Source organism: Symphalangus syndactylus, chromosome 11 (genome assembly GCF_028878055.3).
Source record: "Symphalangus syndactylus isolate Jambi chromosome 11, NHGRI_mSymSyn1-v2.1_pri, whole genome shotgun sequence".
NCBI classification, from domain to species: Eukaryota; Metazoa; Chordata; class Mammalia; order Primates; family Hylobatidae; genus Symphalangus; species Symphalangus syndactylus.
Window position 1 is genome coordinate 133,959,755 of NC_072433.2, and position 16,316 is coordinate 133,976,070.

General features: G+C 63.8%; 1 protein-coding gene across 4 annotated transcripts in view; it reads left to right on the plus strand.

Annotated features, from left to right (window-relative positions):
- Positions 1-16,316, plus strand: part of ZFPM1 (zinc finger protein, FOG family member 1) — an 80,930-nt gene that overhangs the window by 33,497 nt on the left and 31,117 nt on the right. For all 4 annotated transcript variants that reach the window (XM_055232771.2, XM_055232772.2, XM_063613050.1 and 1 more), the window contains exon 3: positions 2,073-2,195. In XM_055232771.2, coding sequence (XP_055088746.1) covers positions 2,073-2,195 — 123 coding nt within the window. The remainder of the gene's footprint in view (positions 1-2,072; positions 2,196-16,316) is intronic.

Consider the following 16,316-nt stretch of genomic DNA (forward strand, 5'->3'; position numbering starts at 1 on the left):
CTAGTAGGGGTCCCACCCAGGTCTGGGTTTAGCCTGATTTCCTCCACCCTCACAGGCACCTCCACATTCCCTGGGCCCTCCTGGTGGCTAATTCCATGGGGCAGGGCATTTCCCAAGCCGAAAAAAAGGGCCTGCCCTCCCAGGAAAGAGTTAACCTGCCATAAGGAGGCCTGCTGGAGCCAGCTGTACCCCAGACACATCCAGAGACCTGGGAGAAGGGGCCTCCCTGGGACAGAGGTGCCAGGAGAGGTCAGCATGCTCATCCCCATTTTCCAAGGTCCGAGAGAGACAGCAGCAGGTTGTGAGGTGGGCTCCGCCCAGCTCCTCCACACTCCACTTGCGGCCCCAGGCACCAATCTCATACCTACCCCATGCCACGAAACCCTTTGTACACAGACTGTGAACTACCCCCACTCCAACATGGAGGAGATGTGGCCATACCCGGACCGTTTGGGAGGGTGCTAGGTGGGTGACATGAGCTGGGGTGGAGGAGAGATGGATGCGTGGGGCTGCCCCTGATGGGCGGAGGGATGCCAGGAGGCAGTGACAGCAGGTCCAAAGGCTCCAAGGCCAACGGGGGTGGGGGAGAGGTTTCAGAGGGGTCTGTAGCCGAGGGGCTGGGGTGGAGATCCCAGGCAGACCTTGGTCCCTGGCTTGGGATGGCGGCTTCTCAGTGGGGACCCCCACCCAGCATTTCCCAGTCTAAGTGTCAGGGTCCCCGCTGGGTGGGCCACAGCCCCAAGAGCCCAGCAGGCCTCATCCCCCCATCTGCACATGCCCAGCCTGCTGTGCCTGGGCCCATTTTTCTGGCAGCAGGCCCCGGGGTCACCAGAGCCAGTGGGACTTGACCCCAGGGCTGGGGCCGCCATCTCCCCCAGCTCACCCAGGGGCATCCCTGCCCCAGGACAGGCAGGCCGGGTGCAGGCGTCCAGCCCAGCCTCTGGTGAGGCCTGGGAGCTGCTGGCTGCCACTCCTCCCTGTCCTTGCCGCCATCACCATCAGCATACACTGCTTGTTGGTGCAGCCAAAGCTCTCCCTGGCCGGACCCGGGGCCGGGCTCTTAACCCTCACAGAGTCTCAGTTCCTGCACATGTGAGCTGGGCGCCGGTCCCTCGGTGGCTGGGGGGAGAGGGCACGTGTGGCACACGTGGACTCCGAGGCCCTTGGCTGTCACCGCCGCCAGCCTTAGTGCCGCACACAGGTGCTGCCCGCAAGCTGCAGGGAGCCCTGATGGAGGGGCCGCAGCAAAGGGCAAGTGGTGGACTTTGACCCGGGCCGGCTTCCCGGGGAGCCAGGCTCCTTATCTGATCTAGGAGCCAGGGCTGCATGGGGGCAGGGGTGGGGCTCGGGAAGGAGCTGGAAAAAACAGCCAGGCCTGCACCTGGCACAGGCCATAGTGATAGCGTGGTGATGGGCGCGATAAGACAGCAACGCGGGAGCTCTATCTGCGGCTTGGCGGGTCCAGCGAGGCTCCCTCACAGTGGCTGGAGCTCAGATGCCAGCCACTTTGATTTATAGCCAAAAATAATAGGACTTTTATACTGTGTGATTGACTTATTTGATGTTAATCACAGCCCTTATCGCGGGTATTAATAATCTGTGGACACGTGACGTCATGGGGTGGGGGGGGCTTTATGGGATCACATCGATCGGGGCCGAGGTGGTTATCAGGCCAGCTGGGAAGGCAAACATGCCCTTTGGGCTGGAATCGGTGCAGGGCCTGGTGGAGGGGCCCCCAGCTGCCAGCAGAGGGGACCGCAGAGCTGGCGACCGCGCATGTGCCTGCTGACCGGAGGAGGCCGGTTGGCCGTCCTGTGCCCTAATTATCAACAGCAGCTGGAATAACAATTATCACTGAAACAATTAATGAGGGATGAGGGGTTTTAAAAGACCAAGAGGAAAACTTGGATGTCTGTCCCACCCCAGTGAGAGTGAGCCAGGAGATGGTGGTGGCTCTGGGCCCGAGCTCCCCGACCCGGCGCCCAACGCCTCAGCATCCTTCCCAGCTACAGGGAGGGGCAGCTCAGTGCCCGGCACTCAGCAGGGATGTGACAGCGTTTTCCTCTCTGCAGATGTTAACTCACCCCCTCCGCTGCCGCCCCCCACATCCCCAGGAGGCCCCCAGGAGCTGGAAGAACAGGAACCAGAACCCAGGCCCACGGAAGAAGAGCCGGGCAGTCCCTGGAGCGGGCCAGGTAACCACGCGGGTGGTGGCGGCAGCAGCATCGCCTCCCGGGCAGCCTGGCCCGGCCCCTGGGAGCAGGGCCACGTGGGTGCTGGGGCAGGTGTGTAGGTTGCTGGAGACCCACTAGGCCCAGGCCTGTGCCTAGTCCAAAGCTCAGCCAACCTGTGCAGCTGGTGGTACCACTGGAGCTTGGCACCCTTGCTCCAATCCTGGGCCTCACGTGGTGTTCAAGGAAGCGCTGGGGGGTTCCCTGGGTCAGAGCCTGGTCTGGGCCGCAGAAGAGGAGCTAGAGTGGTGGCTGGGAAAGAATCCTCAGAGGTGGGAAAGGCAGGGAGGTGGGAACAGGAGGCTGCATCTGAGCTGCCTGGGCCCGCGGCCTTCCCAGCTAGGCCAGGATTCAGAGCTGTGCTGAGGTGCCCAGGCAGGCGCTCAGGCCTGAAGGGCAGGAGAGGACCCCACCCCACTCCAGAGTGGCTGCAGCCTGTGGGCCACGGAGTCTGATGCACACTACCCCACGGGGCCCGGGCCACGGAGTCTGATGCACACTACCCCACGGGGCCTGGGCCACAGGGTGTGTCCTAGAAGGTGGTTTGGTGACTCTGCTCCGTGATTTGCAGCTGGAGTTCTGACTCCAGAAGTCCCACGAACGTGTTCTCCTTGTGGCCCCTTCGGGGACTGTGAATTCCATTCATTTATGAACACAGGAAACACTGGCAGTCAGGTTGTTCCTGTCATTCCTAGTAAATCCCGCGGCCTGAGGAACAGGAGTAGCGTCTGGGGTGGCTTCCCAGGGCTGCCTGGCCAAGGCCATCATGGGAGCTGGTGGGTGAGGGAGGGAAGGGACCCAGCAGAGGCGGGATGGGGGTTGCAAAGTCCCCTGTGGAGGAGGGACAGCGTGGGGAGGGGCAGGTGCTTGAGCCAGACACACGTGTAGTTGCAGCAAGCATTTATTATTATTATTGTTATTTTGAGATGGAGTCTCACTCTGTCGACCAGGCTGGAGTGCAGGGGCGCGATCTCGGCTCACTGCAAGCTCCGCCTCGCAGGTTCACGCCATTCTCCTGCCTCAGCCTCCTGAGTAGCTGGGACTACAGGCACCCGCCACCACACCCGGCTAATTTTTTGTACTTTTAGTAGAGATGGGGTTTCACCGTGTTAGCCAGGATGGTCTGTATCTCCTGACCTCACGATCCGCCCGCCTCGGCCTCCCAAAGTGCTGGGATTACAGGCGTGAGCCACCGTGCCTGGCAGCAAGCATTTATTGAGTGCCTGCTGTGTGCCAGGCATATAGCCGGGAGCAGATGGCTGTTGCAGAGCACGCAAGCGGCCATAATGACACCAGCAGGGCCCCGTCTGTGGAGAGAAGACGCGTGGTGAGGCGCTCACCGTGCTGGGGAGCCGGGAAGGCTTCGCTGAGGCAGAGGGACCCCATTTCTTCCCGGGGGCCCCAGGGGCCAAGATGGAAAGGGGTCAACGAGGTCCCAGCAGCAAGGGGAGAGTGCACGATGGGTCCGCGTGCCCGCTGGTGCAAGTAGGCAGCGGCACGTGCGTGGAGAGGACACCTGTTTAACACTGCCCCTTCCCACAACAGGGCGGCCGGGGCCACAGAGAGAGGGGTGGGCCTGGGCAGCCACAGCCAGGAGGATGACCCGGCCCCATGGGGAAGCTGAGTCACACCTGCATGGGCTGTGGGGCTGCCCAAGGCAATGCTGGGGCCTCGTGGCCACCGGTCCTCACAGGCTCCCCCTGCTGTCCCCCAGGAAGGGGGACCAGGCATCCAGCATGGTAGACGATGTGGCTTACCCACCTGGGACCCAAAGATGGTGGGGGTCCCAGGCGCCGTGGCAGAAACTTGTTGGCTGCATGCCTTCTCCTCAGGGACACCAGGTGGGGAGCAGGCCCAGGAAACACCTGTCGGGGGTCGGACAGGCACTGGTGCCTTCGGCAGTCTTGGTCAGGCGCTGCTGGTGCCTCAGGCCCTCGCTGCGGAGTCAGCCTGACAGGGAGGCCTTTTCACGTGCAGGGCAGGGCTGTGGGATCGGGAGGGGCCGCCCTGACTGCCTCAGTGTCCCCGGCTGTAGAATAGGGTAGCAGGGAGGGTGCCCACAGGCCCCCCTCAGGCCCACAGAGCTCCCACACTCTTATCAGTGGAGACCACCCACACAGTGGCAGGGACCATTGTGTACTTGTGGGACCCAGTTGGCCACTGGGCAGATGGGATGCTGGTCCTCATACCAGCCCCAAGAGGGGCCGAGAAAGGGACCCCAGTCTCTGGAGGAGGAGACCCAGCCCGGGGATGCAGGGCGCGTCCACTGTCATGTGGCTGGGAGGTGGTGGAGCTGGGTTTGGGTCTGGAGTTCATAGACACTGGTTTGATCGCCACCCCACGGGTCCCTGTCCACCCCTGCGGTGTTGAGAGGGGTTAGATCATCCTCCTGTTCTCCAGACAGAGGAGGCCCTTGGGATGGAGCCTGGCGCCGGGAAGGGCTGGGCCCCTGAGGCCGGCCGTGGTTTGGGGCTGGGGCGCACCCCCGAGCTTCCTGTGCTGTGTGCATCCTCAGGACCGGGCGGTGCCCTATCAGCTCCCGCAGATACGAATTTCTGTGCAGTGGGCGGTGATGGGCTGATACGCGGCCGCCGGCCAACCGCTGCAGTGGCCACGGCCTATCAGACCCACACAGGCCGAGCTATCACCCGCGGGGAAGCCAGGGAGGCTCTGTGGGCTGTTATCTCTTGGGGCGGCCCATGCGTTGATGGCCAGCAGGGTCAGTGGCCCCAAGGGCAGTGCCCGGCCAGGTGACCGGTCCAGTGGCCCGGGTGCAATAGGGGATCAGCCACATTTGCCCTGCTCCTCCTGAGCGTCTCTCCCTTCTGTCTCCAGACCTTCTCTCTGATGCTTCGTCTTGTGTGAGCGCCTCTCTCTCTCCCTCCTCGCCTTCTCCCTCTCTCCGTTCCTCTCTCCCTCTCTTTGCCTTTCCCCTCCTCTCTTCCTCCCTCCCTGCCTCTCTTTCTCTCTCTGTCTCTCTCCATGCCTCTCTCCCTCACCCCTGTCTCTGCCCCTTTCTCTCCCAATTTCTGTTTCATGGTCTCTGGCCCACAGCTGCTCCCCACCCCACCCATCCCCAAGGGTGGGAAACAGTGCAGGCCCCAGCCCCTCTGAACCTGCCCCAGCCCCTCTGAACCTGGCCTGGGGCCCTGTTCTTGAGGTGGCCTGGGAGGCGCCGTCCTCCTTTCCTATCTGGGGTGGAAGGAGCACCAGCTTGAACCGAGGGGCACTCTGCACCCTGTGGCTTTGGGGAAGTGACTGCACCCTGAGCCCATTTCCCATCTGTCCTGCATGTGGATGGGACCTGGTCACGCTGCAGAGCCCAGAGCCCAGGGCCCTCATCTGCTGGCTGGACCCGGGCTCACAGGTGTCCTGGGAAAGCCCCCAACCCCGACCCCGGTTAGACCCATTTCCCAGGGAAAGCGACTGGGACTTGTGGACATCCAGAAGGTGGACAGTGTTAGCCCGGCGGAGAGGCCCGGCTTGGTGCCTCCGCCAACAGCTCCACCGTGGGTCCAGCCAGGCTGCCCTGTGCCTGGTGATCAGGGACTCCCTGGAGGCATCCATGTAACACCAGGCAGAGAGGAGGCCTCCCAGCCCCTCTCCTCCTCCCAAGGGACACCCAAGAGGCCCCCAACACCCGCTGCAAACATAAGTAAGGTCCTGGGCGCAGAAGGACTTTGTAAGCACCGGAGAGTGTCCCGGGGTGCGGAGAGCTGTCCCAGTGTATGGAGAGCTGTCCTGGTGTATGGAGAGCTGTCCCGGTGTATGGAGAGCTGTCCCGGGGTGCAGAGAGCTGTCCCGGTGTATGGAGAGCTGTGCTGGTGTATGGAGAGCTGTCCTGGGGTGCGGAGAGCTGTCCCGGTGCGCACATGGCCATTGCCTTGACTTCCCATGATCTCCTGGCCCTGTTACTGCCCCCACCCCAGCCCCTTCCTGGCCCTACCTGATACCCGGTGGTTCCCAGAGCCCTAAAAAGAGATCAGGGAGGCACTCAGTGGGTGCTGGTTTTTGTTTTCAAAAGTTCTGAGCTCTGTCTGCTGCGAGCAGCTTTGCTCTCGAGCGCCACGGCTTCAAATCAGGGCACCTGTTCTGAGACGGGAGCACAGGCCCTATAGTCCGGCCTCGCTGAGTGACAGCAGGCAGGCCGCCTGACCGCTCCAGGCCTCAGTTTCCGCATGTGTCAAATGGACATAAGGAAAGCCACAGCCGCAGGAAGCCTCCATGAGGAGGGGGCTGCAGAGTGTGTAGCGCAGAGTGTGGCTGGAGCCGCTTCCCAGACCTCGGCTGCAGGCCTTGAGCTTGTCAGCTGCCCTGGGGTGGCCTGGGTTCTCTCGGTTTGGGGGATGCAGGCAGGTTCTATGGGGAGAAACCGCCATCTGCAACCTGGAACTCCCCTTTTCACGGCCAAGAAGCGGCCGAGCAGGGGCCGGGAGCAGCCACCTTGAGCTCCCCCGTTGGTGGCGGTCACCATGGCCTCATGGCAGGAGGAGCTCAGCCCCCAAACCCCATTACCCACCCAGCACCAGGGAGGCTTCCAAGTGGAAGCCAGAAAGGATCCACCAGTGGAGTCGTTGCAGTGCGACCTCGCTATCCAGAGCAGGACGCCCCGCCAGGGTGAGAGGCCGCAGTCAGGGCCTCCCATCACAGGGACCGGTCACAACACACCAAACCCTGCCGTCACCACCCACAGCAAACCTGGGAAGCGAGGGGGAAGCAGGGAGGGGGCTGATTCCAGGAGGGAGTGTCCGCGGGCCTCCAGGGAGAGTCGGGGCCCTGCAGTAGGGAGTGGAGGGTGCAAACCCGGGAAGCGAGGGGGAAGCAGGGAGGGGGCTGATTCCAGGAGGGGGTGTCCGCGGGCCTCCAGGGAGAGTCGGGGCCCTGCAGTAGGGAGTGGAGGGTGCAAACCCGGGAAGCGAGGGGGAAGCAGGGAGGGGGCTGATTCCAGGAGGGGGTGTCCACGGGCCTCCAGGGAGAGTCGGGGCCCTGCAGTAGGGAGCAGAGGGGGCAGTAGAGGGCGCAGCCCTGCATGGGTAGGAGGCCACAGGGACTGAATGGGGGGCAAGGCGGCCGTGGACGGGCAGGAGTGCGGCCTGGTCACTGGGCCTGTGGCTTTGGACTCCAGTGAGGCAGCAGGAGGGGCTGGCAGGAGGAGAGAAGGGCCGGGGTCTGAGCACGATCCCAGAAGCGGCCACAGAGAAGGGACCTCAGGTGGAGGCAGAGCTGGGGCCACCAGGGCCTGGACTCCCTCTTCCTCCCTGGAGCCACCAGCCCGGATGCAAAGGGAAGGATGGGCGGCAGGAGGCGGAGTGCTCCTATTTCATCTTTGAAATGACCTTGTTTGCCGGAGGGGCGGCTGCTGAAGATTCTGCTATGCAAATGGCTGAGCCATAATCTATAATCCCTGCACGCGCTTGGGAGCAGCTCGGCCGTGGCGCATCCTGCAGGCCCGTCCATCGTGGGATGTGGGGCTGAGTCCTGATGCTCCTGCCTCAGAAAATGGAGGCGCCCGGACATGCCAGCCCCACTAGGACTTGGAGGGGTGGAGCCGGGGTCCCATTCGACTCCCTGGGGTCCTGGGCTGGCCCATTTCACGGGCCCTGTGTGGTTGTCTGCCCCGAGAGTAATTGTGCAGGCTGGGCCACAAGGAAACAGGTGCAGGAAGAGGCTGAAGAGCGTGGAGGCTGGACCCTGGAGTGTGGAGTCCCCTCCCCCTGGAACAGGCCTCCCCCACCTCCCTCTGTGAGGCTAGGCAGAACTGAGGGGAACTGGGCTCTGAGGAAAGCTTCTCGCCCAGGGCTGCCTGGGGCACTAAGGAGGCCTCACTTGTCCGTCCTTCCTCTGGCCCCATACCTGCCCACCTGTGCCAGTGCAGAGGAGGTGCCTGGTCTGCTGGGTGGGCAGAGAGTGAGTCTCCCCCAGCTCTGCCTGTGTCTGTCTGGGAGGCAGCATGGTGCAGGCACCAAGGGTGGGAAGGACAGCCTGAGACCTGACGCTAAGGGCAGGACTGTGCCAAGGGTGCCATGCTAGCCGGGGAGCGAGGAGGCGGCCTCAGAGGCCCTCAGGACTTTCCCACCACTCTGTGTGTATGAAGTAACGTGAGGGCAGCCGGGGCTCTATGGGCCCCGGATGGAAGGTGAGCAGCCAGGAGCCCACTTGGGAGCCAGGGTGGTAGGGTCGCCTTCACCAGGAAGCGTCTCGGGGCCTAGAGCTTTTTCCTGGTAACCAAATGTGTGAAACAAAATGCAAGTGGGCCATGTGGAGGGGGGCGTGCTAAGGCAGGAGGAGCACAGGGGTCCGCCTGTGAGGTGGGAGCCGGGGTGGTCTAGGGCAAAGCATGGCTGCACTGCACATCGGCTCCAGGGCAGGCTCCCAGCAGTGACTCCCGCAGCTCCCGCCTGAGCCTGGGCTCCATGTGGCCCCACGGCCATCTTTGGGCAGGGCTGGACGCTCCATCCCAGAGTCCTCTGGAGCTGAGGGAGGAGGCTTCCGGAGGGCACCCAGCGGTGGCATCCACTGCCCTTGGGGGTCAGCGAGAATATTCCCGGTGGGCTCAGCACACATCCCCTGCCTGGCCTCTTGGAAGGGTTTTCCATGAGGATGGACCAGCCTGGGCAGAGGTGAGAGGCCCAGGATGTGACAGCGGTGGGGCTGGCTTTATCCTGAGAGCACAGAGCTGGGGGTTCCAGGCTGGAGCCCAGCCTTGGAGACAGGCTGGATTGGAGAGGGAGGGCAGAGTGGGGCTGGGTTGGTGCTTGGGGACCCAACCCAGGTGCACCACCGAGGCTCAGCCCCAGCCTGTGCAGTTCCCGGGCAAGCAATCCGCGTGAAGCCCAGACCCCGCCCCACCCCACTGACTCCAGGGACAAAGTGGGGCCTGCGAGGCTGGGCCTTTGGTGGAGGAGAGGCCTGGGGTACCCTGGAGCTGAGACTGAACAGGGGGACTCCCCTGGACCCTGAAGCCCCCACTTGGGAGCTTCAGGATGTAGAACAAAAGTCCCCACCTGCCCTGACCCAGGGTGGGCCACAGGGGAGAGAAAGCAACAGAAGAGGGGGCTTGGGGTGGGGACGGGGACCCTCACCCACACACTGCTGGGCGTCAGAGCACACCGGCATTGCTCATGTACACAGGGCTTGAGGAGATTGCCTCTCGCCGGGCGTTTCCTGTGAGGGGCACTCTCGACTCTTGGTATAGAGGACCTCTCACGGCCGGCAGCCAGTCCTGCAGGGGAGGTCTGGGTTGGGTCCTGCTCTACAGTTAGGGAAATGGAGGCTCGGCGAGGTGAGGTGGCTTGGCCACAGTGGTCCAACACTGAGTTGACATGCGGCTGGGACTTGGGCAGCACTGCCTGTGGGTGGGGGGCTGGCAGGCCTGCCCCTGCCCAGGAGCCGCACACACCTGCTCCCAGTTCGCTCCACCCGTAAGTGCCTCGGGACCTGGAGTTCTTTCCCAGGACCACTGTGGACAAGGTGAATTCCAGCCGATCACAGAAGTCATGCCTTTTCCATCCCCACTCCGTCCTGGGCCCTGGTGTCAGAGATGGGAAGGCTGGCCACGTCCCCAGGGCACTGCTGGCCAGCAGAAGGGACGCCCAAGTGTCAGGCTGGGTGTGAGAGATGGGAGGGGCGGCAGGTGGACGGCCCCGGCCTCAGCCCCATGCCAAGGTGTGACGGACACAGTAGAGTGGGGTCGGCTGTGCACAAGGAGCTGGCTCAGGGCCTGAGGTTCAAGTGGTCAGTCGTGGCTGGAGCATTAGGGCCCGGGCGGGGAAGGGGGTCAGAGGGGTCAGGGCGGGGGCTCAGTGCCAGGGACTGCAAGGAGCTGCCTCGGTTTTCTTGGCTGTAAAATGGGTATCCTGAAGGGTTTTGGGGGGGTGTTCGTCCAGATGCCGTGCCATGAGTGATCTTGTCCAGCATCCCGGCGCTGGGAACAGGCAGCTGCTGTGAGGCGGGAGGAGGGCTCTGTCCGCTATTTCCTGCCTGAGGCCCACGAAGGGTCCCCCGCCCCAGGGTCCCGACAGGGCCTGCCCAAGGCTGGGAATCTTCACCCGAGTGTGTGAGGGCGTCGGGCTGGTTATCTGGGCCGAGCTCCGTCTGACTAATCTCGCCCGCCGAGCGTCTATGCAAACCTCAAGGCCTGCTATCGGATGGAGGCTGAGGCGGGGGCCCGGCCTGATGGACAGCGGGGAGATGGGCAGATAGGCGACTGGCTCCCTCCCCACCCGGTGTGCGTGGGTGGGAAATCATTCCAGCTATTCTGCCTTATCAGCGGCCCGGCGCTGCCCCCGATAGCACTATTAGTCTTAGATTAACGGGGGAGGAGGGGGCCCTGGCGGACGGCAGGGGTCAGCCTGGGGTCAGCTCCAGAGACCAGACCCAGTGCTGGGTCAGGAGCCACCTCCTCTGGCTGTCCTAGGGAACAGGGACCCACCTGGGGGTCCCCAGAGGGAGCCTCAGACCCCGCCCCACTTCACAGCTGGGCAGAGGGGGCCCTGGGGAGCCGGGGCCAGAACCCGAGGAGGGGCTGTGTGTCTTGCAGCCACACCCCTTCCCTGGAGGTTTGCTGAGCACTTTGGGGCCAAGCGCATATCAGGTGCTGGATAGACAGGGATGGGCCTGCCCTGGACATGTGTGGTCGAGGGACACGGGCCCTGGAACCAGAAAGAACATGGGTGTCCTGCCCAGGAGCGGTTAAGAGGAGGTGGCATGTTCATTCAACCAGCGTGTGTATGAGGGACGTGCTCAGGCCAGCACAGCCCAGACCCTCTGGGATCTGCTGTCTGGTGAGGGAGACACCCCAAATCATGACGAGGTAGGAACCCCACATGTCCGAAGGGCAGGCAGAGCCGGGCTCGCTGAGCCGACGTTTGAGTCCCAAATGAGTGAGGGGCGTCTGGAAACGGTGTCCCAGGCTGAGGGCGCAGTCCCTGGGCTGGAGACACCCCGCTGATCTGGAGTGAGTGCAGGGGTGAGGCAGCAGTGAGCTCAGAGCCTGAGGCCCCCTCACGTTGGGCCTGTGGCTGCAGAGAGTAGTTATGTTGGAAACTGAGTTCAGAGGTCGCAGGCTCTGGCCAACGTGACCCTGGGTGGTTGGCGTGGACACCTTGGCTGCCCCTGGCCCTGAGCCTTCCCATGACACCCTTCCCTCCCCTCTCCCAAGCACTGGCCCCAGGCCTGGGTGGGGGCTGCACCCGGGTCCTGCCTGCACCACCAGACCCCAGGCCTGCCTCTCCACGCAAGGCCCTGTGGGCGGAGCCCCTGGGCAGAGTTGAGGTTGGGCCAGCGCCATCTGCAGCCCTTGAGACCGGCTCCCCTTCCTTCATCCCCAGCTCCCTCATGGCCCCCGTGGCTCCCCCATGGCCAGGCTGCCGGCATCCTGGGGCCTGGCTGACCTCCTGCACCCACCCCAGCCCTGGCCATACAGAAGCCGCCTCCTGAACCTGGCCCTGACTTCAGCCTCCACCCCAGGAAAGTCACCTGGGCCTTGAGGTCCCGAAACCACAGGCAGAGCCGGCACTCACTCACTCCCTTGTACTTCCATTTATTGAGCACCAACTGTGTGCTAGCCCTGTGATGGACACGGGGATGCATCGTGAGCAAAACACACCCTGATGCAGCCTCCAGAGCAGCCGCCGAGGAGGAGACAGCAGTCGCAGGGGCCACGCAGTGGGCCGGAGACACAGGCTGGTGCAGAGGAAGCCGGGTGCAGAGGCCCGGGGTGGGGCCGGTCCAGCTGACTTTGGGAGCAGCGAAGGGGCCAAAGGGCAGGCAGGACCGGGCACGTGGACAGGGCAGAGGCTGGTGCCTAGCAGGCTGGACACGGAGCAGGTCTGCGCACAGTGTGGGGGACCCCACCTGCGTGGCCCCTGAATCCCGCTGGCTAGGTGGAGGACGGCTCAGGGGCAGACAGAGGGAGATCCGGGAAAGGGCTTGGCTGAAGTGGGCACTGTGTCCCCATTCACAGATGGGAAACTGAGGCCAGGAGAGATCAGGTAGCCACCCCACCCCCATGCTGGGGAGGGGCCGAGTGGGCACAGAGCCCACAGCCCTGCCTCCCAGGGAAGGGCCCAGGCCCACCCATCCAGCCTCTCCGGGCCCAGCCCCCAGGGTCCCATGGGCTCCCTGGGCCCCTCCTCGGCCCCATGCCAGCAGAGGGTGAGCGGACAGTGGATGCCGCATGAGGAGGGCAGCCGGAGCCCTGGGTCTCCAGCCGACCCAGTGGTTGGGGGACGGGGGCTGGGCCTGGCTGCCTGCCGTGCTGCCCGCTGGCCTCACCATCTTCCGGGAGAGGCTATCTGTGGCCAGGGCAGCCTATCTCGGCCGCAGGCGCTAATCAAGCTGGCTTCCTCCTCCACCCTCCCACCCGGCTTCCTGCCCCGGCCATCCCCCACCACCAGCTCCCACCCGGGCCCCGCCGTTGCCCTACCGGCCCCTCCCAGACATCTCGGGGGCAGGCCCACCAGTGTCACCTGGGTGAGCCCCTGGAGTCCCGGCTGCTGCCCAGAAGCTTCCCTCCTTGCCCCTCCTCGGCCTGCCACATGGCCGGGGACACAGCCAGCTCCCCCCATGAGCTGGTGGCCTCCTCAGGAAGACAGCCACAAGGCGCTTTTGGGAGGACCCTTGGGACAGTGGGCAGGCGTTGGGCAGGCCACAAGCATGTCACTGGCAGCTGCTGCCCCAGCTGCCCTTGTTCCCACCACTACGCCCGTGTCACCACCAGCGTGGGCACCGTGACTGTCACTAGCACAGGAACAGCACTACTAGAGAGTGCTGCTGCTGTCCTGGCCGCTGTCATCTTGCTGGTGCTGTTGCTGTCTGGGTCATGCTGTCACCTTGCTAGGACTGTTGCTGCCAGCGGTGCTGTTGCTGTTACTGGCACCAACCCTCCCGCTGGCACAACGGCAGACCCGGCTTCCAGGTGTCACCTCTCACCGCAGACCTGGGGCCTGTTGTGCCCTGTTCTGGGCTCAGGGTCTTCATCTGTGAGACAGGGACAGGACAGTACAGGCTGCCTGGGGCTGCTGGGGCAGGGCAGGGCCCACAGTTTCTCTTTCCCAGCATGTCTGCGTGGTCAGCTCGGATCTTGGCCACCCTGGGCTAAGCCAGGTCCTGGGCACAGTGCTGGGTCCCTAGACGGCACCTCGGTGTCCTCACCTGACCGACAGGTACAGCGGGCCCTCCCTGTGGGGGTGCAGCCTCGGCTGGGGACATGTCAGGGTCTCTAAGGCTGGCCCCTCCCCACACTGGCCTGACTTCTCCACCTCCTCCTGCCCAGGAGGGAAACAGACACCACTGCTGGTGATGGAGATAGCGGTCATGGATGCAGAGCCCTCCCGCCGGTGCAGGTGATGATGGAGGTAGCGGGCGTGGGTGTGGGGCCCTCCGGCTGGTGCTAGTGATGGAGGTAGCGGGTGTGGGTGCAGAGCCCTCCCGCAGGTGCTGGTGATGATGGAGGTAGCGGGCGTGGGTGCAGGGCCCTCCTGCAAGTGCTGGTGATGATGGAGGTAGCGGGCGTGTATGCGGGGGCCCTCCCGCCAGTGCCGGTGATGATGGAGGTAGCAGGTGTGGATGCGGGGGCCCTCCCGCCAGTGCCGGTGATGATGTAGGTAGTGGTCATGGATGCAGGGCCCTCCCGCTGGTGCTGGTGATGATGGAGGTAGCGGGCGTGGCTGCAGGGCCCTCCTGCCACTGCTGTTTGCCATGGGATCAACCCCAGCCCGGGAGGGGACTCCTGGGCTGATGAGCAAACTGAGGCCCAGTGAGTTCACGTGGCTCCTGCGAGGTGGAGACCAGGCCGGTGAGCCCTGACCCCCTGACCCTAGCCCTGCAAGCACCCCAACCCATGGTTTAACCTCCCAGCAGCTCCTCCACCCCCGACACGGCTCCACCCGCCCCCCTATTTATTTATTTATTTATTTATTTATTTATTTATCTCTCCTCCTTCTCTGCGTGTAACTTTTTATTTCCTCACTGCTCTTTTCCATTACAGCGGCCGTGGACGCAGCTGATAAGATCGGTCCCCGGAGATGGGACAAAGGGGCTGCCATCGGCTCGAGGGCTGGTCATATCCTGCCCGAAAGGGCCGAGCAGGGCCTGAGATGCAGCAAGATGCTATCTCGGGGTTTATTGTGTCTCATGAGGGTGCCTCCCACCCCGGCCTCCCACCCTCTCCCGCCCTGCCCAGGGGCCCGGGCGCCGGGCACTCAGGACCCACCTCTGCCCCATAGGCCCGATGCCTCTGTGTGTGCCCCTCCACGTCTCCCAACCCCGTCCCTGTGCCCTGTGGGCCGCTTGGGGCCATGGACAGGGGCTTTGGCCCCAGGTTCCCATCTGGATCCACCCTGGAGTCACTGTAGGTCTTGGACTTGTCCCCAGCCTCCCAGAGCCCCACTGTCCCTTCCCAACCAGTGCTGCTGGAGGCAGTGGCCTTGGTGACCCCCTCCCAGCCGAGGGTCCCCACCTCGCAGGTCAGAACCACCCAGTCCTGGCTGCCCCAGCGCCACCAGCTGCCGCCTCCCCTGACTCAGCAGTTGGCTCCTGGGAATTTATCCCAGAAAAATCATCCCGGCATGGGCGGGCTCAGGACAGCATGTCAAAGATGACAAGCCTTTTATTTTTTTAAATTTTTGCTGTCCTGCCACGTTTCTTCAAGAGAAGGAGGATGGTTCTAAGGGCAGCGGAGGCCACGTGGATGCCCATTTGTGGGTCTCTGCACACACGGTGGCCGGACGGCAGATCCAGGATTGCCCTCAGGGCGCTCGCCACCCCCACCCGCCTTTAGCTGTCGTTCCCCCAACCCCACCAGCCGTGAAGGCCCCGCGGGGCTGGAAGGCTGTGTGCGGTCTCTTCGGCAGGTGGGAGGCAGCAAGGGCGCTGCTCCGTGGGGCAGGGAGGGTGGATGAGCACGGCGCCCCTGGGACAGAAAGCCAACCCCCACTATAGCACGGTGCTTGATTCAGGGGCCAGTGGGGACCCCCGTGGTTCCTGAGCTGCGGCACCGGGGAGGGAGCTGTGTCTGGGGAGGGGCCCACGGTTCCTGAGTGGAGGGATCTGTGTCTGGGGAGGGGCCCACGGTTCCTGAGTGGAGGGAGCTGTGTCTGGGGAGGGGCCGGCCTGTTCTGTCTGCAGGGCTCCTCCTCCTTCCTGGTCTTCCCCACCCTCTGCCTGGCCTGCATCTGACTCACAGCCAGCTGCCTCTCTGTGGGGCCAGGTCCTCTCTGTAGGGCCAGGTCCTCTCTGACCTCAGTCTTCTCATCTGTGTTGGGGTGATCGGTGCCATGACAGCACTCTCTGTGGCTTCCCATAAAACCACACGTGGCTTTTAGAAGAGGAGACACATTCACAGTTCACGGAAGGACCTTCTGCCTCCGGGACTCACATGGGGCTGGGCTCCCCCCGAGGCACAGGCCCCGTACCCCAGTTAGAGCCTCGGGCTGCCAGGCAGATCTTGGGCTCCCGAGGCCTCAGTCTCCCCCTGGTTAGCACCTCCTCTGTGGAGGTGACGAGCCTGAAGGGTTAGTGAGGGCTCAGGGCAGCAGCCTTTTCTGGAAGGGACTTTTCCATTCTTAGGAGGTGGCAGTGTCCTGACACTCTCGGTGGGCACCAGCGTCCTCACCAGCACCCGCCTGGGTGTCCACGGCTGCCCTCAGTGGGGGTGGGTGCCTGCCAGGCTGGGTAGATGGTCTCGCCCAAGGCTGGGCCAGCACCCTGGGCCCTCACTCACCCTCTCCTATTTATGAAGCACAGACAGAGCCCCCAGGGGGCAAACGAACAGGCTGAGCAGGGGCCTGGTAGGAAGAAAGGGCCCTCAGCGGCATCCAGACCCTGGAAAAACGGGGCAGAGGCCAGGGCGCCCAGGCCGATAGGACACAGATAAGGTGAAGAAAATATGTCCTGTGCAAACAGCTTATCTGACATCCTGTTTTCAGCCACCAATAGGACGAGGGAAGGCTGGGGAGAGCCAGGGACCCCGACCCCCGTTCTCAGGCCTCAGGGTCCCCGAAGCCCAGACTACTAGGGCCTGGAGGCAAATCGGCTCCCTCTCCCCACTTCCCAGGTAGGAAGACCAAGGCCCAGGACCCAAGG